The 20362-nt window shown below is 34.5% G+C and overlaps 3 protein-coding genes across 6 annotated transcripts; 1 reads left to right on the top strand and 2 right to left on the bottom strand.

The window, feature by feature from the left end:
- Positions 1–2864: 2864 nt before the first annotated feature.
- LOC117793778 (zinc finger protein 54) lies at positions 2865–4259 on the bottom strand. 2 transcript variants are annotated; one of them, XM_034634173.1, is made up of 2 exons: positions 3793–4259; positions 2865–3739 (listed from the first exon to the last, which is right to left on the bottom strand). In XM_034634173.1, the coding sequence occupies exon 2, from the start codon at positions 3597–3599 to the stop codon at positions 3000–3002; it is 600 nt and encodes a 199-aa protein (XP_034490064.1). In that variant the 5' UTR covers positions 3600–3739; positions 3793–4259; the 3' UTR covers positions 2865–2999. The 2 variants fall into 2 exon arrangements, with proteins under 2 accessions (XP_034490064.1, XP_034490063.1); XM_034634172.1 differs by having other exon boundaries at positions 2865–3728.
- A 5957-nt stretch (positions 4260–10216) lies between these two features.
- Positions 10217–14509, top strand: LOC117788221 (probable nuclear transport factor 2). 2 transcript variants are annotated; one of them, XR_004617746.1, is made up of 5 exons: positions 10217–10438; positions 10954–11025; positions 11114–11212; positions 11364–11537; positions 14218–14509. XR_004617746.1 is itself a non-coding variant. In XM_034626921.1 (4 exons), exons 1-4 carry the CDS (start codon positions 10331–10333, stop codon positions 14329–14331), a joined length of 393 nt encoding a protein of 130 aa, XP_034482812.1. In that variant the 5' UTR covers positions 10227–10330; the 3' UTR covers positions 14332–14509. The 2 variants fall into 2 exon arrangements, 1 of the variants encoding a protein (XP_034482812.1); XM_034626921.1 differs by lacking the exon at positions 11364–11537 and having other exon boundaries at positions 10227–10438.
- A 110-nt stretch (positions 14510–14619) lies between these two features.
- LOC117788204 lies at positions 14620–15546 on the bottom strand. 2 transcript variants are annotated; one of them, XM_034626903.1, is made up of 3 exons: positions 15416–15546; positions 15121–15244; positions 14620–15050 (listed from the first exon to the last, which is right to left on the bottom strand). In XM_034626903.1, exons 1-3 carry the CDS (start codon positions 15467–15469, stop codon positions 14833–14835), a joined length of 396 nt encoding a protein of 131 aa, XP_034482794.1. In that variant the 5' UTR covers positions 15470–15546; the 3' UTR covers positions 14620–14832. The 2 variants fall into 2 exon arrangements, with proteins under 2 accessions (XP_034482794.1, XP_034482801.1); XM_034626910.1 differs by having other exon boundaries at positions 14930–15001.
- Between the last annotated feature and the right edge of the window lie 4816 nt (positions 15547–20362).

The raw sequence follows: 20362 nt of genomic DNA, 5'->3' as shown, positions 1-20362 counted from the left end.
TACAGAAGATTTTTTAATTAAAAATTACGTTCAACTGATGGGCGCTCTTTAAAATGTAAACAAAGCATAGCTGACGCACCAGTTTGACCACTCAACATCTGGTTACTTTTTGGTGTCGCGTTGGTCACACTTAATTTTGATCATCAGCGCTAAAATATATGACACTTTTTTCCCTCTGTCTAATTTCTGGTGAGTACTATCACTAAGCAAATAACCTATTGGAAACCCACCTCATACAGCTGAAAGTGGCTGCACAAAACCCCAAACATTAAGTACACTGGTGAAATTTACTATTGACCTGAAGAAAACGGACCGTATGTGCTTAGTGATACTAGGCTTTAACGAGAAAGTGCTTTTCGTCCAAATTAGTTAAGTGAAACAATATTTGTTTTAATAATCACGCGAAACAACACAGAAAAATTATTTCTCGAATATGACCAAATTGTATTATCAGTATTTTCCAAACATGACGCAATATTCTTCGAGATTTTTGTTTCTGACAAAAAAAAAGTGTAAAACCAAATCTGAATTTGTTTCAGGGATCCCCTAGTAAATAATTGTAGCTTTTTAAAAGACTTGATTTCATATTTATCTCGTCGATCATGGGTATATATAGGAGATTGGACCCAAGAACCACAGCCAGTGTGTTCATGGCTGTAGCCAGACTTTTCTCCAGGGAGGGGTGGGGCAACAAATTTTTTTAATCCCATAAATCAAACATAAAATTTCTTGTTAAAAAAAACCATAGCAGAAGTTCACAAATTTAAGTTTTACTTCTTATCCAGTCGTCTCTTATTCAGTGCGAAGATGTTTAATTCATCTTCCTCAAATATTTCGTGCATCTGAACAACCACGTTGTGATTTACACTCAGAAAGCATATGCCTGGTTAAAAGTATCGCACCCTTCGTGCTGCTTTCGTCTCTAGCTCGAACTTACTTATTTCAATATATATAAAAGTACTTTGTAGAAATTACTATATAATTAAAACTACTGCATACTTTTAGGTGATTGTATTGAAATAATAACTTTGGTTAGCTATTACTCCCGATCTACTTGTCCGATCTTGCTGCGGTTAAATCAGATTATAGATCATTTTAATAGATAACGTTACTTTCCATAAAAACTCTATTATCTTTAAAACTGTGGGTGTGGTGTTTTTTCGCGATTTGTGTGGGCGTAACTTAAACTTGAAACAAACTTGATCTGCGTGGGGCATATAGAAATGCCAAATTTGGTTACTCTATCTTTTTTAGTCTCTGAGATCCTTATACAGACGAACAGACGGTTTTTCGCGATTTGCGAGGACGGAAGGGAGCGTGTACAACGCATTTGGAGTCTGTGGGTGAAAGTTTGGTATCTCTATCTCTTATTGTCTCTGATATCTAGGCGCTCACACAGACGGACATGGCTATATTGACTTGGCTGTTGATGCTGATCAAGAATATATACACTTTATGGGGTCGGAGATGTCTCCTTCTCCCTGTTACATACATTCCAACGAATACAATATACCCTTTTACTTATTTGTTAAGTAATAAGTGCAGTTTTTAACTCCAGTCAAACCTGTGCACACTAGAAACCACCAACTCACTGAAGATCCTAGGACTCGCAATAGACAACAAATACAGATGAAACAACCATAATAACAACCCAATTACACAAATATCAAAAGGCTTACCATTATGAAAGTCGTCTCTAGCAATAGATACAACTGCAACACAAAGATAATTCTCTACGTTCTTAACTCAATATTAATTTCACAAATAGACTTCGGCCTGCACTTCTATGGGAACTCTCCCAAATCTACCTAAAGCAAATTAAAAACATTATATACGTATAAAGCAGCACTATGGCTTGCCTTTGGGGCACTCTGAACAACTTCGATAAAAAAAACCTTCTACATGAGGCCAACCCCATGCCAATAGAAGAAAGAATAAAATACCTAACTCTCAAAAACGCTAAGACTATTCTAAATTCCAGGCACTCGTCCTTAGAAACCGCCTAAAAAAAAAAATACTGTAATCCAAAAAGACACCAAAACTCTCCTCAACACTATATATAACTATATAATAACATCAGACACTCCACCGATTATATACAGAACCAAATTCATCGAACTCCAACAGTCTTTGAAGGACTACCAATTTCTTTTTACTGACGGATCCAAATCTTATTCAGGCACCTCCTAGAGTGTCACCACCGCCGTATAAGCACCCTACCAAATTACCACAGATCACCTTCGCCCCAATCTAGTAAAATTCGCCCGACTACGTCTAGGGCACACCCTCATTACCCACAAACATATCACAAACAAAAATGCCACACCAATAATCCACATTCTCTTTGACTGCTCCAAATTTCAAACACAAAGATCCAACTACCTTAATTTTCCCCCAGAAGATGCATTCTCTTACAGAAACATATCCCAAACAACCTCCTTCCTAAAATCAACCAGCACCAAAAACATCAAAAAGCAAAAATAAGTACACTAAATCTAAAAAAAAAAACTATACATATAATAAAACATGTCAAGCAAACACAATACCGCAAAATATGTAAAAAGAATGTATACCCATAAACAAATTAACATAAGATTAATTAAGCGAATGTACATATTTAAAACGAGTCCTAGTTAAGCTTAAGGTTGCTACAGCCTATTAAAATGAATGTAATTTGAAGTCTGTTATATATAATAATAAACAATAATAATAAATTCGATTGGATTTAAGTCGACTAACTACGGATAACCTTTATATTTTGAAATACATAACATTGAAATATACAATGGGGATATGCACATAATTAGACAGGTTATAAGGGAATTAAGCATATTTTAAAGAAATGGGTTTGAGACGCTTCAGATAAGTATTTAAAAAGGCGATACAATTTATTTAATTTCATTTAAATCGACTAACTACGTATAAGCTTTATATTTTGGAATACATAACATAAAAATATATAGTACAATGGGGATATGCACATATTTAGTGTCCATCAATTAAAATGCGGTTTCAATGTGCAATCGCTCGTGTCGCAGCTGAGAGGCGTGAGTTCCAAATCGCTTGTGGCAGTGTCCGCATTGAAATCGCCTCTGTCCCTCGTGGACAACTCGCACGTGCCGACTGATGGCGCTCTTGTGACGAAACAGCTGAGGACATTGCTTGCACTTGAACTTCTCCCAGTCGGGATTGTGGATGCGAAGGTGTGTGAGCAGTTCGGTTCGTGTTACCTTCGCTACACCGCAGTGCTCACATATGTGCGGTTTCTGCTGCGCATGTCGCTTCAGATGCTCGCCCAGGGCATTTTTGGTACTATACTTGCGATCGCACTGTTCACATTTGAGGTCCAGTTCCTCGTTGGTCATTGCTGTTGCAGCGGCTAGAGTCGGATGCACGTTGCGCATATGCGATCGCAGTTGCTCGTATCGAGTAAACGCTTTGTCGCAGTTCCGGCAGAGAAACGGCTTCGGATGGCCCTCGTGCACGCTGCGTATATGTGCCTCGAGATAGGGTAGCTTATACACCTGCTTGCCACACTGCTGGCAAGCAAGCAGTTTGCGTTTGTTGACACTCGAAGTATCTGCTGCTTCACAGTTCATGCTCGTTTCCTCCTGATCCTCAGTGTTATCGTCCGCATCTGCATCTGCATCTTTATCGAGCTCTGAGTCGTACTCTTGTTGCTGCTGCTGAATTTCGTCTTCCACGGGCTCCTCTTTCACGAGCGGCAACTGCAAAAATGCTAGCTCAGCCCTAAACAAGCTGACTCAACTTTAAACATGTGTATATACCAACCAAATGTGTGTCAGCATCAACATCAGCATCAGCATCCAGGCCTGCAACTGCGGCTGTTATTGGATGTTCCGGTTCGTCAACGTCTAGGGAGATTGTCAGGCGCATCAACATCTCGTTGCTTTGCTCGGCTACGATGCACAATTGTTGAAAATATTCGACGGCATTGTAGCACAATGCGCAAACATTCTGCGGAAAAGTGTCGGGTTGCTGAAACACGTCAATGGCAAAAAACCGACTCAACATCTTGGCCAAATCGGGTAACGTCTTTGAGTTGTAACTGGCTTTGTTCCGTAGCAACTGTTGACTGTTAGTTGTAAAATTCTGCTGCTGTTCGTTAATCTGCCGCAAATGACGCAGGCATATGCGACATAATTGCGAAATATTTGCAAAAGTTAACATAACAGAAAATAAAAAAAAAAAACAATTTAATCGTTTTGCGCACGAAACGCACAGCCGTTTTGATTTTAGGGAACGTACCAATGTGACCAGTTAATGGTAGTGCAAAAATACGATATTTTTTCCAATTAACAGTATTTGAATATTTTTAAAAATATCAATATCCAAACTATTTCGATATGAAAAAATATCATTTATATTTGATATTTTTGACTAAGAAATATCGATAATATCGTTTATATAAATATCTGGGCGCGACTTCAAATAAGCCATGTTTTTACTTAAAATGAGTTGTGTTTCCACTAATTTTCATATATTATTACACGGTTTGGGCTTGAATGCAGTAATTTCCATTTCGCCAAAGTATAATATTGCTTGTATGCTTCACGAAAAAAAAATTGGCGACAACGGCAAAAGCAACGGCTAAAAATTTCGCACAATATCAAAAAATTATATTGATATTAACATTATCGCCAGAAATAATATCGCCCATATATATATATCATCACAAAAAAATATATCGATATATCGATGATACCAAATATAGATATGTGAACGGTACATAAGCGGGATTCCTGAAACAGATTCGGATTTGGTTTCGATTTGGTTTAAGTTTAATCTGAATCAGTTTCAGGAATGACCCTTATGCACACTGATTTGATTTTGATTTAGAGAATAAATAAAATGACAGGAAAACACAAATTGACAAATGAAAGCGTTATAAACGTTTTTCTTAGACTATTTATTAATAAATTGGTTGCAGAGCAGAATAATTAGAGCAATACTATTTGTTTATAATGCTTAATCTGCAATTTTACACAATATCAGCACCTTTTTAATGTGCGTCTTTATAAGCTATTTTCGTGCATCAGCCTCAATTCTCACAGCCCTTTCTAAGCTATCATATCCATCTGGGACATCTTTAGTTATTATTCTGCATGAAATATATATATATATTAAATTATCCGTTCTTGAAACTTTTAACATTCTCCCAATTAAAATCACCACAAAATGTAAGCAAACACCAAGTGTGGCCAAATAATGTTATCGAAATGAACGGTCTCACACATTATCGAAATGAAATCCAAACGAAATCAGCCTAAAAGCTACTTTCGTAAAATCTGTTAGGTTACCCCACTTTCCGTATTATTTTTCAATTTGCCTGGCAGCCCACCACATTTTGTATGGAGCAGATTTGAACAGCTGATCGGCGAAATCAAACCTGTATCGAAACCAAATCCGTATCTGTTTCTGGAATTCTACTATAGTTAAGCTTACGATAATAACACAATACAAATTACATATGATTTAAAAATCTTAGCTATGGTATTTAAAATCCGTTTGAGATATTAACTAATCGATATTCATAAATTAAATTCGAATAATCGAAGCTGAAATAAGTACTCACATAAGATAAACGCCTACTGATAGCACTAGGCAAAAGAATCGATCTGTTTAAATGCATATTTGCTAATTTAATAGAAACCCATATTGGGGATATTCCTAAAACACCTTCAGATATGGTTTCGCTGCAGATTTGGTTTCGCCGATCAGCTGTTCACAGCTGCTCCATACAATATGTGTGAGTGGCTAGACAAAATAAAGTTTTCACGAAATCTGATTTGAGGCAGATTTCGTTTTTAATTAATTTCGATATTTTGTTTGACCGTTCATTTCGCTAACATTATTTGGCAACATTTGGTGTTTTCTTACATGTTGTTGTGATATTTATATGGAAAATGTTTTAAGTTTCCTGCATATCAAGAATTAACAATTAAAAAACTATATATTAAATGCAGAATATTTACTACTGATATCCCAGATAGATTTGACGGCTAAGAAAGCAAATGCTCGAAAATAGGTTAGCAAGACAAAGATTAAAAAGGAGATGATAATTTATGAATTGCAGCTAACGCATTATAAACGACTAGTATTATACTATTATACTATTCTGCAAGGAAACTATTATTAAAAGGTCTTAAAAAAATAGTTTTCACACCTTCCCTTCTCAACTTGTAGTTTCGCGCCATTTCTTAACTCTCGAATTCAATATAAAATCGGTGTGCAATATGGGGTCGTTCCTAAAACTGAATCAGATTTGCTTAAGCCAAATCGAAGCCATATATGAATCTGTTTTAGGAATACCCCAATTATTTTGCTTATAAATACAGCTAATCAATTGCAAATGCTTTAATTCTCTCAGACGCTTTTAACGGTACTTTTTTTGGACTTGCACATGTCAAATTATTTTTTTTAACGTTACATACACGTGAGTTTTTTTAATTAATACAATTTAAAAAATAATCGATCAATTTAACTTAGCTTTTTTTTCGTGAAAGATACGTTGAATTACTAATCAAATTAAATATCATATGTGTGAAAATATTGAAACTGAGCATATTATCACTAAAAACGTTGAAATTTTTTTACATTTTGTCACCCTACAGGTAAAGCTAGGTATGGCTATAAGATTAAAGCTATGCGCTAAATGTTAAATTCAAATAATAAAAACAGTTGCTCAATTAGCTAGATAAAATTAATCCATGGTATTAGATGATTTGTTCGGAGAACGGATAACACAGAGTTGCCAGATCAAGCAATTATCGTTTTTCAACACTGCCAGCCTTAGCATGGGGGACTGCGAATATGTGGAATTGTTCAAATATTTTGCACCTAACAAGCTAAAAATGGCAGTTATTAATTTGAAAACTAAACAAAGAGGTCTGAAGTTTTTCAACCAGGACAATATTGAAAAAATATTAGCTAAAACTGAAACAATCTATCATCCCAAATTATATAAATTATTAATTTTTAATATTAAAATAGAAAAATACACACATAACTTTTATGTTGCTTTGCAAATTCTTCCTACTTGAATAACAACACACTAAATATCCTTAACTTTTTTTATTTTCCATTCCCTATGCCCCTTTAATGTAAATTAATCAGTTGTGCGTTTTTAAAAAGGTAAACAAAACACAGCTGACGTAACAGAGTTACCATTCAAATTTTGGGTTTTTTTTTGTATTGATTATGCAACACTGCTTTCGCTCGCCAACAGATAAATATTGAGCAATTTTCCTTCGCTAGTTTCAAATCTAATGTACATACTCAGCTTAAACGATATCTTCTACAAAGATTCTGAGATCGTTTTTGAATTCAGACTATTCAGAATTATTAGACTAAGTTTTGCTCAATATTTTAGAAGTTAGTTTTAGAGGGTTAAGGTAGGTACTTATATCAAGAAAATTCCGTTCGCTGGGATAAACTCCATATAAAAAAGCAGTGGCGAAACGAAAGACACTGCTTTCGCTCGCCAACAGATAAATATTGAGCAATTTTCCTTCGCTAGTTTCAAATCTAATGTACATACTCAGCTTAAACGATATCTTCTACAAAGATTCTGAGATCGTTTTTGAATTCAGACTATTCAGAATTATTAGACTAAGTTTTGCTCAATATTTTAGAAGTTAGTTTTAGAGGGTTAAGGTAGGTACTTATATCAAGAAAATTCCGTTCGCTGGGATAAACTCCATATAAAAAAGCAGTGGCGAAACGAAAGATAATTATCTCGCTTAAGTTCTGGTGCGGTACTCAGAAAAGGCAACAATGAGCTGCCAAATAAGGTGTGGAGTTTTTCAACACCGTAGGCAACATCTGATATATCTCTGTCGACTGAACAAATTTATGGCGTGCTCGTTATTTGGACAGCCATTAGATAAATATCAGCTGTTTGTTGTGAACACAGGGGAAAATACATTGAATTAAAAATGGCTGAATTAAAAGTGAAAAGAGGACGCTTGGACTTTTTTACAACAGATGCTAAGACAAAGTTGATAAAAGAAGTGGTGAAGTATCCGATCCTATATGACTTGAATGATAAAAGCATTTCGATTCAATTTTTATAGATTGACCCAATATTCTTCAGCATAATTTTCTTTCGCTCCTCCCAAACATTAGTGAGTACCTACCATTTAAATAATTTTAATCAGCTGTTATTACGTGCTTTTCGGGTTACATTTTTGTTATATCGATACGAAAATTGGGTTTTTTCTTAGAATTTTGCTTTGTAGCACTGAAAATACTTGGTGAATTTTGGTCACACACACTTATTTTCAAAATTTTATTTTAATTTTAATGCCATTGAAGAAAGTTTTACTTAATTTTTTTGTGTTTATTCATATCTGCGCTCTTCATTTTATCGGCATTTATAAGCTGCACCTTATCCACTTTTCCAAAATCATCAAAACAACGCTTTCTTGTTGTGCTCTTAATTGGCGCGCTCATTTTTTTCATTTTTGACTGACGAAAATAGGTTTGAAACCTATTACCAATACGTAATTGCGAAGAGTGGCTTTAACAGTGCCACGTTATAGTTAACACAACGTTATGCCGGTACGTAGCGTTACGTAGCGAGAAGTGTGAACCAAATATCAAACTGCAAATCGTAAAATTTTCTTTTTACCGTTTGTTTTGTATGAAGTTTTTGATTCCGCGGTCGTTTTGCTCTAAGTGTAACCAGGCCCTTACACATGAAACGAAAACAACAAATTTCTGCCAAAGTTTTTTTTATATGAAGTTTGACAGGAATTTTTATTTCCGGTCCTGCTGGATACTATGCTTTAGTCAGCAGTGCACAGCTGATCGGCAAAATTTAAATCTAATCTTAATCTGTGTTATGAATCCTCCTTATATATATAAGGGATATAAGGGATATATATTGGGATTTTTATAATTTGCATAATAAACTATTGCCAATATTGTTTAAACAATTTATTATTTATCACATTGGAATGTAATATAATTTCACCACAAGCTCACACTAGAAGTGTTTGGGGAGAAATAAAGCATTTGACCCAATAGGCTACAATACTGAATGCAGTTTGAGTGGGAACGTAGCGCTATACCCAATTTATACTGACCGCATCATTGATGATATCGCATCATTTCGAAGGTGCCTGAATATTCCCATAAGAAACCTGTGGATAGAAGAAGAGTCACATTTGTCAAGATGCGACGAATGTTCCGAAAGTGTGACCGTATTCGACTAATATTTCATAGAAATGTAGTACTTTTTCGTGACAAAAATCGAAAGAGTCGATGAACAACAGAAAACTTCATGCCGGTAAAACAAAAATAATTTGAAGAAAAAACATATTTGAAAAAATAGAAAAAGAAGTAAAACGAAGCACCAAAGAGTACTCAAGGTCCGTGAACATTCTGGCTCACACATAAAAAATTACAAGTAAGTAATAAATACACGTAACAATAATTTAAATTATATTTAATAACAATTTTTATTTATGTGCTAATTCACACACCATCCTATCTCTGTATTGACGAGGCCAGATATTCATCAACGTCGGCACAAAAAAGACAAACGTTGACTTCGCAGGCCGAGTTTTAGAGCATTTGAAGGGGACGAACAATTACTGCCGAGAGCCTAGTAGAAACTGCTTGAAATCGAGGCGCTGTGGATAAAGAGTAGATCCTGACAAAATCAATTTTAAGACATGTCAAAAAAAATAAAAACTTATAAATGGAAAGATATCGAATCTCTTATAATTTGCGCATACTTTCTCCCTCAGTGAAATCCAAGCATAGCTGATTCCTGACTTTGGTAAGAACCTCTGCGGCAACTCCCGCATAAAGCGTTCTTTACAAGCCTTCAATCCTTTCGTCCACATTTTATTCTTTCTTTACGAGCTCCATTATCATATTGGTAAAGGCATTGTAATAACCGAATGCACCGTTTCGCTCACTTTGGATCTATATCATTTTTAGGAGTTTTTGTTTTGTTTACGTCCCGAATTGTTTTTGACACTGACAGCAGTTCTGAATGATGCGACTTCAATGTAAACACTTGCATCATTTTTTCGCACCTTCGACAATGATGCAGCCAGTATAAGATGGATATTAATAGATTCAATGAAGTATCGATGAATCGGCAAATCGAAAAATGACTGTTGAGCTAAATAGGGAAATATCGCCTTTAAAAATCGATATAAAGTTGATCCGATGATTTCTCACATCACTATAAACTTGTCGCTAATGTGTTTTCTGCCTTGCGAATTAAGGTTTAAAATTTTTGTTGATTTGTTATAAAGTTGGAATCCTTTTAAAGCTTTTAAACAATAATAACATGGCACTAAACCCACAATACGAGGACATTGGAAAGGGATTTGTTCAGCAATATTATGGAATTTTTGACGATCCGGAGAACCGCGCTAACGTGGTTAACTTCTACAGTGTAAGTAGCGTCTATAGCTGGCCAGTTCTCTCGAGGGTGTTGTCGTCATCCTAAATTTGTGAGTTAAACCTATATACATATAAACTTACACATATGATTAAAAAAAAGGTCACTTTTGCTCCTTGTCGCACAGGTGACGCGCGTTGCGCCCTTGACAAATTGCCTGAAAGATATATGAAATTGCATGGAGCTGGGGCGACAAAAAGAGCGCGAAAATTATTCTTGTACAATGTAGTAAATCGAAGCTGTATAGGCTTAATATGTTAATAGGTTTTGTTAATTTGTAATAAGTAAAGTGTACGTACATACATACATCATTATGGATGTCATTTTCGAAATTGTCCATGCAAAGTATGACACACACATCTTTATATGTATAAAGTATGCATATATACATACATACATACATACGTATCTAAGTATATGCAAGTATGTATGTACATATGTCGGATCTATGGCTATGATTCTGTACTTATCAAATGTTTCGACTTTTTTCTTCTTTTTTATTTTTGCAGGCAACAGAGTCTTTTATGACTTTCGAGGGACATCAAATACAGGGAGCGCCAAAGATTCTTGAAAAAGTTCAGGTACATAAACCGTATTGGCTTATATGCATACAGACATCAACTCCAATTACTTATACATATATTGTTGTTATTCCATTTGCAATTCTAGAGTCTTAGTTTTCAAAAGATCACGCGTGTTATCACCACTGTCGACTCGCAACCCACATTCGATGGTGGCGTGCTGATCAATGTGCTTGGACGTCTACAGGTGAGTTACATTGGTTATCATTACATACATATACATATGGTCGTTGACTATTTGGTTGATTAATGTTTGGGCTATTCGTTAAGCATATCTATATTTGTATATATTATATAAAATATATATGTCTATATATATCATATATATATTGATGCAGACAGATGAGGACCAACCGCATGCGTATATTCAGACCTTTGTGCTCAAACCTGTGGGTGTTAGCTTCTTTGTGCAGCACGATATCTTTAGGCTTGCGTTGCACGATGTGTAGCCCAGCAGAAACAATCGCAGCAATCGCAGCACTCAGAGAGCGGTCAGGCGGTGGCCAGGCAAAGTAATTTTGTTTGTTTTGTTGAATCTACTCGTAACTGTAACCAATCAACAAAAAACTACAACATCGACCTATACTAAATGAGTTTAATAATTTTGTGTAATTATTCTATTGAGCCTTGCTAACAAATCTTTATGCATACAAGCCTACATACTTATGTATAAATAAATATACATACATATGTACTAAATAACACATACATTCCTACACAAGCACCTACTGCTCCGGCTCATCGTGTTTACCATTTCTATATTTCTCCGCGTGGGCTGCCATTGCAGAAAGGAAATTGCAAATGCCTTAATAATAATAATAGTTACATTTCCATTCCTTAGTGCTTGTACTTAAAACAATTATTTCGCAATTTATTATATTAAAAATTTTTATTTGGCTTTGTCCTATTGCCTTTACAGTCGAACAAACATGAATCATATATATACATATGTATAGAAAGAGATGGCCAAAAGTATTTTATATCAGGCCTGTTGTGGTTTTCACTTTCGGCAAAATTTATCGGAAGTGAAAATCTGTAACCTTTTCTAATTTCATTCTGGACATTTTTTGTGTTGTTGAATTAAAGTATGATAATATAAAAAAAGATAATTTTAAAATACTTAGCCTAAATGCATCGTGAAATGCTGCCTTATTAGAGTATGTAAAAGAACAATCATTGCTTTAATATTTACATAACATATATACATATGTACGTTTAGGCCTCTCGGTTAATGATTTGACCATTGTATTCTATCAGTTAATTCCATATTCAATAGCGCAACAAAGTCGACATTCTTTTTACCCAAAAATAGCTTTTTTGTGCAGTGCCGATTGCCGAACTATTTTTATTTATAATTAAAATTTTTATATTAAATGTAATATCGCTCGTCACAAAATTGGATATCAGATTTTTGGGGCGTCTAGAGGAGTTTTTTTTTTTTTTTTTTTGGAAGTTTATGTAATTCGGTTAGTTTCAGTTCAATCACGCCTTAAATTCAAGTATGCTGTTAAGGTATAATCGTCGTTTTTCTTACTTATTTTGATTTGAAATCATACGAAACCGATATATACAGGGGTGCCACAGAATACGAAACCAACCGAAAATCCCTCAAATCTCCATACATTTATGGGAGATTTTCGGTTGGTTTTGATTTCTGTGGCATACCAGATAATGATATTGCGCAACCAATAACCGAAAACCAAAATTGATTCGGTTTGATACCGTGCACAAGAGGTAATGGTCGCATTCACCAGTAAAACATGCTCCCTGATCAAGTATCACAAAAACTTTATGCTACTGATACTTCCTGGTGAACGCCTTGATACATTTTTCTGTCAACAGCTGATAATCGAGTTATCGATAATAAAAGTTATGAACAGCGCAGATAGGAAATTAAACTAAAACTATCTAATAAATTAAAATAAATTATTTGTTTTTGAAAAACTGCTGCTGCAGTTGCACATTGATAACGAAGAAAACTTTCGATATACATTTCATGTATTTCGATACGAAAATCTGACGGGAGCAGAAAAGTAGCACAAAGTAGCAGTTTTTTTTACGATACATGCTCAGGTATTATGATACACAAAATTTAGTATCATGATACGGTATCAGTCTCGTTCACCAGAAGTATCAGAGGTATCACAAAAATTATCAGGGAGCAAACGTGCCTGGTGAATGCGATCAATGTAATTTATCTTTATATTTTAATTGACAAACAAGCAAATTTATAAGGATTAAAGTATTCTCGTTATAATACACGACTTTACATTAATGTTATCATCCAAAACTAAACTGGCATAAATAATGAAAAATTGCATGTGTACTAATGTGCACCCGGACTGCTCATCATGATAAATTAATGCATGTGCAAATAAATTAAATAAAAAACATTAATATGTTTCAGACAAAAATAAAATTCACAAGATGTGAGCTTTGATCAATTTTAAGGTTTCGTCTCCGGTAAACATTTTTACAGAAATTCCTATAGTAACAGGGAAGGAGGCATCTCCAACCCATATAATGTATACGTGTATATATATATTCTTAATCAGCATCAACAGTTGAGCCATGTTCATTTGTATGAACACCTAGATAACAGAGGCTATAAGATCTAGAGCAACCAATTTTCTGACTGCCCACGGAAATCACAAGGTTTTTAATAACTTGCCACGGTCCCTTCCATTTGAATTATTATTATCAATTATCTACATTACTCGCATCAAGATCAAATTAACATAACGGCAGTTTTACGTTTTTAAGTAAAGCAAATGTCCAATAGTGTAGGGTAAAACCTTAATAGATAAAACAAATTCATATGAATTGCGTAGAGTATCTCATTGTTTGTGTTATATATATAAAGCCTTGCCACTTGTTTATTTCTGTTAAAATTATGATGATAGTCTAGAAAATTGATCTCTGTTATTTATAATTCATATATATTTGTTTATGTCATAGATCAACATCGATTAAATAGGTTTCTATTCCGTCTGCAATGGTATGCCACCTTCAGTAAACCGAAGATAATTTCTGTCTATTTTATTTTTGGTACATTTTTCGTTTTTATTTTAATGTTTACCCATTCATTAACCATCTATTTGCACACATTTGCACATTGTTTACAAACATTCTTTATTAACCAGTTTGATAATTATGGCATATTAATACAAATTGTTTTCAATAACTTTGCAGTGCGATGATGATCCTCCACACGCTTTCTCCCAGGTATTTGTGCTGAAAGCCAATGCCGGTACCTACTTCGTAGCTCATGATATCTTTCGACTTAACATACACAACTCTGCTTAAGGGACGCACCACAGCCACCACCACCAACAACAACATCCAAAGAGCCTCTCGATTGAGGTGAAGAAGAACATTCAAGAAGAACACTTTCTCACGTCAATCAAACATGAAAATCATAACAACTCAATAAAATACAAAAGCTAACAAAAGCTATTTTCATGATTTCCATGTCAGTAGCTAATTGTGTGTGTTGTGGGCGGGCCTCAGTCTAATTATAATTACTTTTGATGCATGTGTAAGGTTTTAATTTTTTTTATTGACACAAAAAAAATATATATACTATATGGCACACTAAATGTTTACATATAATTTATGGAAAAAGACAAAAAAAAAAAAAAAAAAAATGATGCTAGTGAGACTATGCAAATAAACGCGCCGTTTTCTTTGCTATCATTTGCTATGAATATGGTAATGTAATGAAGTTAATAATCAATAAATATGTAGGCATAAGCTTGTTTATAAATATAGGTGTAAATGCATGGGTGTAGTTAGTAAATCAGTATTTCACTTATCCTTAAATGTGAATATGGCATCGAAGCCAAACAAAACGCCATTCACAATTGACAACGAGGCCTTGATGAGTGCCAGATCACGGGTACGCGTCCGAAACGAGAACTCCCATGCTTCTATAATAAAGATGCCACTGGCCACAAATAGGGCACAGCCCAGAACACTGAAAAAAATATCGATCCGCTTATGAATGGGTGCTCGCATTAGAACGCCTTATGAAAGATATAAAAAAGTTTTTGGGGAATTAGTTTATGCGGAAGGAACATAAGGACAGACGCTCACCTGCAAAAACACCAATAACCACAATAATGTAACCAGTGAATGTGCCTGTAGCCATAAACGATGTCATAATGTCGCGATCGTTGAAACTGTAGAAATGCAACACAAGACAGGCAATGGAAAATGCCTAAAGATAAACAGGATTGCGATTTAAACTTTACTGGATATATTACTTATATATATGAATTGGTTTTTATTGTATAGTAGTTATTATGAGCCAAAGTACTTTTAGGAATATTTTTGTTTTCGAACTACTTAGACTAGAAATTAATACAGCGAATTGAAGTAAAATCTTTACCAATTCTAAAAATTTGACCACATTCAGGCGGCCTTTGCGTTCACCGTGGGACATTTTTAAACCTTCGTGAGTAAACAGTTTAATTAATTTAAGTCCTTGGGATCTTTTCAGCCACGTGGTCAGTTGGATGTTGTTTCAGCGTCGACGCACGTTCACGATCAGAGTAGAAAGGTTACTGAGCTGCAGCCGTTGCCCCAACGAATGTTATGCAAATGTGCACATAATTTTTTATGTTTTATAACAACAACAATGAGTAGGCATTGCCATAAAGCAGCGCCCTCACCGCGCCCAGTAAAACGAGCCCGAAATTAATTAATTACACTCAAGAATCTGAGGAAAAAGCCATTTCATTTTTGAAGTGCATGCCGCCTGCAGTTTTCTTTAGCAAAAAGTTGACAGTCAACCACAAATTCAGACAATGATCAAAACGGAGACAGAGGATGCAGATTACAGCGCACTTTAGTTTAATAATAACAAAAAAAAAGTTTATCTTCGGCACGTCGAAGATTTGATACTCTTTTGAGTCATGTATTCGCTTCTGGGTTACCCGAACCGGATCATGAAATTAACCCTTGAAATTATTTACTCGGCAAACCCGAAAAAATACACTTTCTTAACTAATAGGTTGGGTTCGAAAAAAGGGCATTAACATAATATTCATACTTTTCTAATGTCGCGACACTATTTAAACCATAATTTATTTTTTTTTGCATTAACTTGAAGCAAGGTTCGATGTAAAGCCTTAGTTTCAGAGAGTACATAATCCGGTTCGCGAACGGAACTTAAATCCCGCTCTAGGGTTATCCCATCGAACCAAACCATTTCGAAATACCCTCAGCAAGGGTATAATAATATTCGCAAAAACGAAGTGCATCTGAATCTGAATCTGATTGAGTTAAGTTGCGACAGGCACTAAAACTGGAAATAGAGATTGTTTTCCTACAATTTTGTACAGCATAATTGTGTCTCTTAATGGAGCAATCACAACAAGAAAATCAACGTTTCGGGATGCTCTAGAACAGAGGTTGGCTCCAAAACTGTTCAAGCAAATTTAACAACAAACACATCAACTTATGGAGTCGCGCATTTTAGCAAAATAAGATCATCAAATCACTGCGGACGGCAGTTCGCGATAGTGACGAAAGCTGCACAAAGGGTGCGAAAGGCACTAGCAATATATACAGCTAATTTGGAAAATTTGCTACGACTGTCCGATCAGATCGAGTTATATACCGATCGAAAGCGCTAAAATACTTCAGATGTAATGATTTATTTCTTTTCGAATATCTAGAGAAGTTTGTTCTACGACTTTTTGAAAAAGCCGCAAGTTCAGCGGGAAAACGCTAGATCCCGCTAAAAATTAAATCCTTAACAGTTTCCAAACCATATAAGATACAGATATGTCCTATATATCGTTAGAAAGCTAAGATTTTTTCTAAAGTGTTTGGGTTAACTTTTACAGGTGAAAAAAGGTTTTTTGTTCAACATTTTGCCGATTTTAGAATGCATAAAATTTTTGCAATTGCCTTTTTTGACATTATATTATAACTATTATTAATCCAGACAGATAATAAAATATGCAAATTTATTTGTTGAATTTATTTTGCTTTATAAAAAATTGTTTTCTATAATTATAAAGAGGACAAGGGGCCTCCGCAACCTGCTCGCTTCACTCGCAGTGAGGTGCGGCTACGGTCGAACGCGCTCGACAGTAGGATACCCTGAACCGATTTGAACCAAATCTTGTCAAAATGTAGATAACTAACATAAATACATTTTCTATCAGTTTGGTTCCGATATCTCATCAAACAAAAAACTTTTTCATACTTAAACTTCATTTTCGATGTATCGTTCCTAATATTTACTCGGGTTTCGCTGAAATAAGGGTTTGAATTGCTCGATGTGAAAGCGACTCTGTTTTTCTTGCAGTTGGATGTCTTGGTTTTTTATACTTTTCTTGAAAACGAACCATTGCTCAAAATCCCGCTAAAATTGAAACCCAAACCATAGAAGCTACAGATATGTCCTATATATCGTTGGATAGGTTGATTTAAGGACTTTTATGCGACCTTTAATTTTTTTTATCTAAAGTAGTCAGGAAACATTTTACAGGTGAAATAAGGTTTTTAGGCTTACATTTTGGCGATTTGTGACAAAATGGCTCTAACGATTTTTGTTAAATTGTATTAGTTTTGTTTTTTTGTCGATTTTTTTTTAAATATGAAAGAATTTCAACAAATAAATTTACACATTTTTCTAACTACCTGCGTTAATTATAAATCAATTTCAAAAATTTCTGACATCCCACAAAAAAAACTTCTACACGAGGTAATAGTCTAGTGACGAAAGCATATTCCAGCCCCAAAATCTCTGATGTCCCATTTTGGTAACGAACAAAATAAAGTTCACTATAAAACTTTTAAATAAAAATAGAAATTAAAAAAAAAAACACGAAAATTGGCATTCGGTACCGCGCTAAAAGTATTTATTATGTTTTTTTAATATGCATTTTTATTTAAAAGTTTTATATTAAACTTTAGTTTGTTCGTCACAAAATTGGATATCAGAAATTTTGGGGCTGGAAAATGCTTTCGTTTTCTAGACTTTTACCTCGTGTAGACATTCGTGTACAAGTTCTAAAAAATATTATGCAATATGATATAAGTTCTTTATAATAAGAAAATACATAGAGAACCATAAAGTATTAATAACTAAACAAAGAAACTCTACAAGGTTAAATTCTAGTGACGAAATATTAATTTTAATTAAATATATTAATTATTCTTGAGAAAAAGTTTTGGCATTCACACTGCACAAAAATGCTTTTTATACCTGTTACTTAAAAAATAAGTAAAATGGTATATTGTGTTGGTTGGAATTTATGTAACAGGGTAAAGTATATATATTCTTGATCAGCATCAATAGCCGAGTCGATATAGCCATGTGTGTCTGTCTGTCCGTCCGTCCGTATGAACAAAATGATCTCAAAGACTATAAGAGATGGAGATACCAAACTTTTACTCACAGACTTCTATATACCCCACGCAGATCAAGTTTGTTTCAAATTTAAGCCACGCCCCCCTCCCCCCGCAAATCGCGAAAAACCACCACACCCACAGTTTTTAAGATAAAACGTTTTTTGTGATAGTTTACGTTATCTATTAGTATTATCTATTATACCACTGAATCGCTTCAAGATCGGTTAAGTTGAACGGCAGTTATGGTGAATAAAAGTTTTCAGAGCATAACAAGTATTTTCTTTAAAGTACTTTTATTTGTATTGAAGTAAGTAACGGGTATCCTATGGTCGGTATCTCGACCTTAGCCTTTCCGACTAGTTTTTAGGTATAAAGTAAAGTATAATTTTTCGACATGTGCCGAATGCCAAACTCTTTGAACTATGTATTACAGATTACAGATATATTCATTAGCTTTCAGAAAACTTAAAGCTGTGTAAGATCGGTCTTGAAAAAGTTTTTTTTGTCACATGGGGCCCCATATGTATTAAAAAAGTAGGTTTGATACCCGATAATTGAAAAAAGTTCAAGTTTGTTGCATAGTATAATCATCACTCATGATTTTAATTTTTTAAACCGGATTCTTAAGCTGGTTTAAAATGGTATTGTGATGAAGATCAACTCTATTAGCGATTTCTGGAATTCTAGTGCTACATTTTGTAAGACTAGACATTTTCACATGGACTTAGTCATTTCATACAATTTTGTTAATGTAATTGTATACTTATTTTGTATGAACATAACATAATTAGAATACTTTGTTTTTTGATTCTACTCATTAGAAAAATTATTTAAAAAAAAAAAAGTATTAAGATTTCCATTCGTTTTACACGATTTGGTTTTATTTCAGGCAATCAAACCGAAACAAATACCGGTTCCAGTTTCAGTTCCGGCACGTCCCGAAACAACTATTTCGGTAAACGGTTCTATTTTGGTATTTTCCTTTCGGTTCCGGTATCAGTACCGGTATGTACCGGTGCAGCAATTAATTTAAAGCAAAAAATAATTTAATGTTATAAAACAAAAATATGTTAACAGATACATACGTACTATTTGTTCGTATATTGTCGAGATAAACCTAACTTCAATTTAAAGTTTTTTTTAATAGAAAGCAAAATAAGCAAAATTATATAGGTAAATACAGAAAACCACCAATCATTTTTGGAAAGTGTACCAAAAGCGTACCGGTACAAACGTTTCGGTTTTCGGTTTTTAAAAAAAAATTTATTTCGGTTACGGTTCCGGTACTCAAAATTAAACGGCTAATTTCGGTTACCGATTCCGGTACCGGTTTCGGTATCATTCCCCGTTTTCCTTAATTACACAGCCACAGAAAAAAAAGTATTGTTCTGATCTGGGGGTCTCACTATGCTTACTATATGGTTTTTGGGTCGTTAAATCCGAATCCGAAGCCCATTTTGCCCCAATACGTCAGGTTTTCGAAATAATCCCAAAAAAAACAATATGGCGGAAACTTGTTACTTGGTGGTTTTTGAGGTCACTAATTACGAATTTAAAATCAATTTTTAAAAATTCAAAATGGCAGATCCAATATAGCAGACACTTTTTTGAAAATTCATCGGATTCGTATGAAACTCGTTAATCGGGGATTTTTGGGGTCGCTGTTTAATTGTAGATAATCTTTTCGCGCGGACAAAAAATTATTTAGGCGTTATGTACGTATTTACTTCACAACTGAATTTGGGTGTTATGTCCGAAATGGAAACGGTCAAAATGCCCGGAAGTCCTTAAGACCTTGGGCGTCATGTTAAGCCACCGTTAGATCAAGTTTCGAATTCTACCATTATGAACTAGGAGTACATTATTAAAGCTACAGCCTTTTGGCAAATGATTCCCATATGTCCTGACAAATTCAACATGATTGGATAAAAAACTAGAAACCTATTTAAGAAAGCGTTTAATGTAGCGT

This window comes from Drosophila innubila, chromosome X, assembly GCF_004354385.1.
Source record: "Drosophila innubila isolate TH190305 chromosome X, UK_Dinn_1.0, whole genome shotgun sequence".
Classification (NCBI taxonomy): Eukaryota; Metazoa; Arthropoda; class Insecta; order Diptera; family Drosophilidae; genus Drosophila; species Drosophila innubila.
The sequence above is the reverse complement of the archived record's forward strand: the minus strand, read 5'-3'. Positions and strand labels throughout refer to the sequence as shown.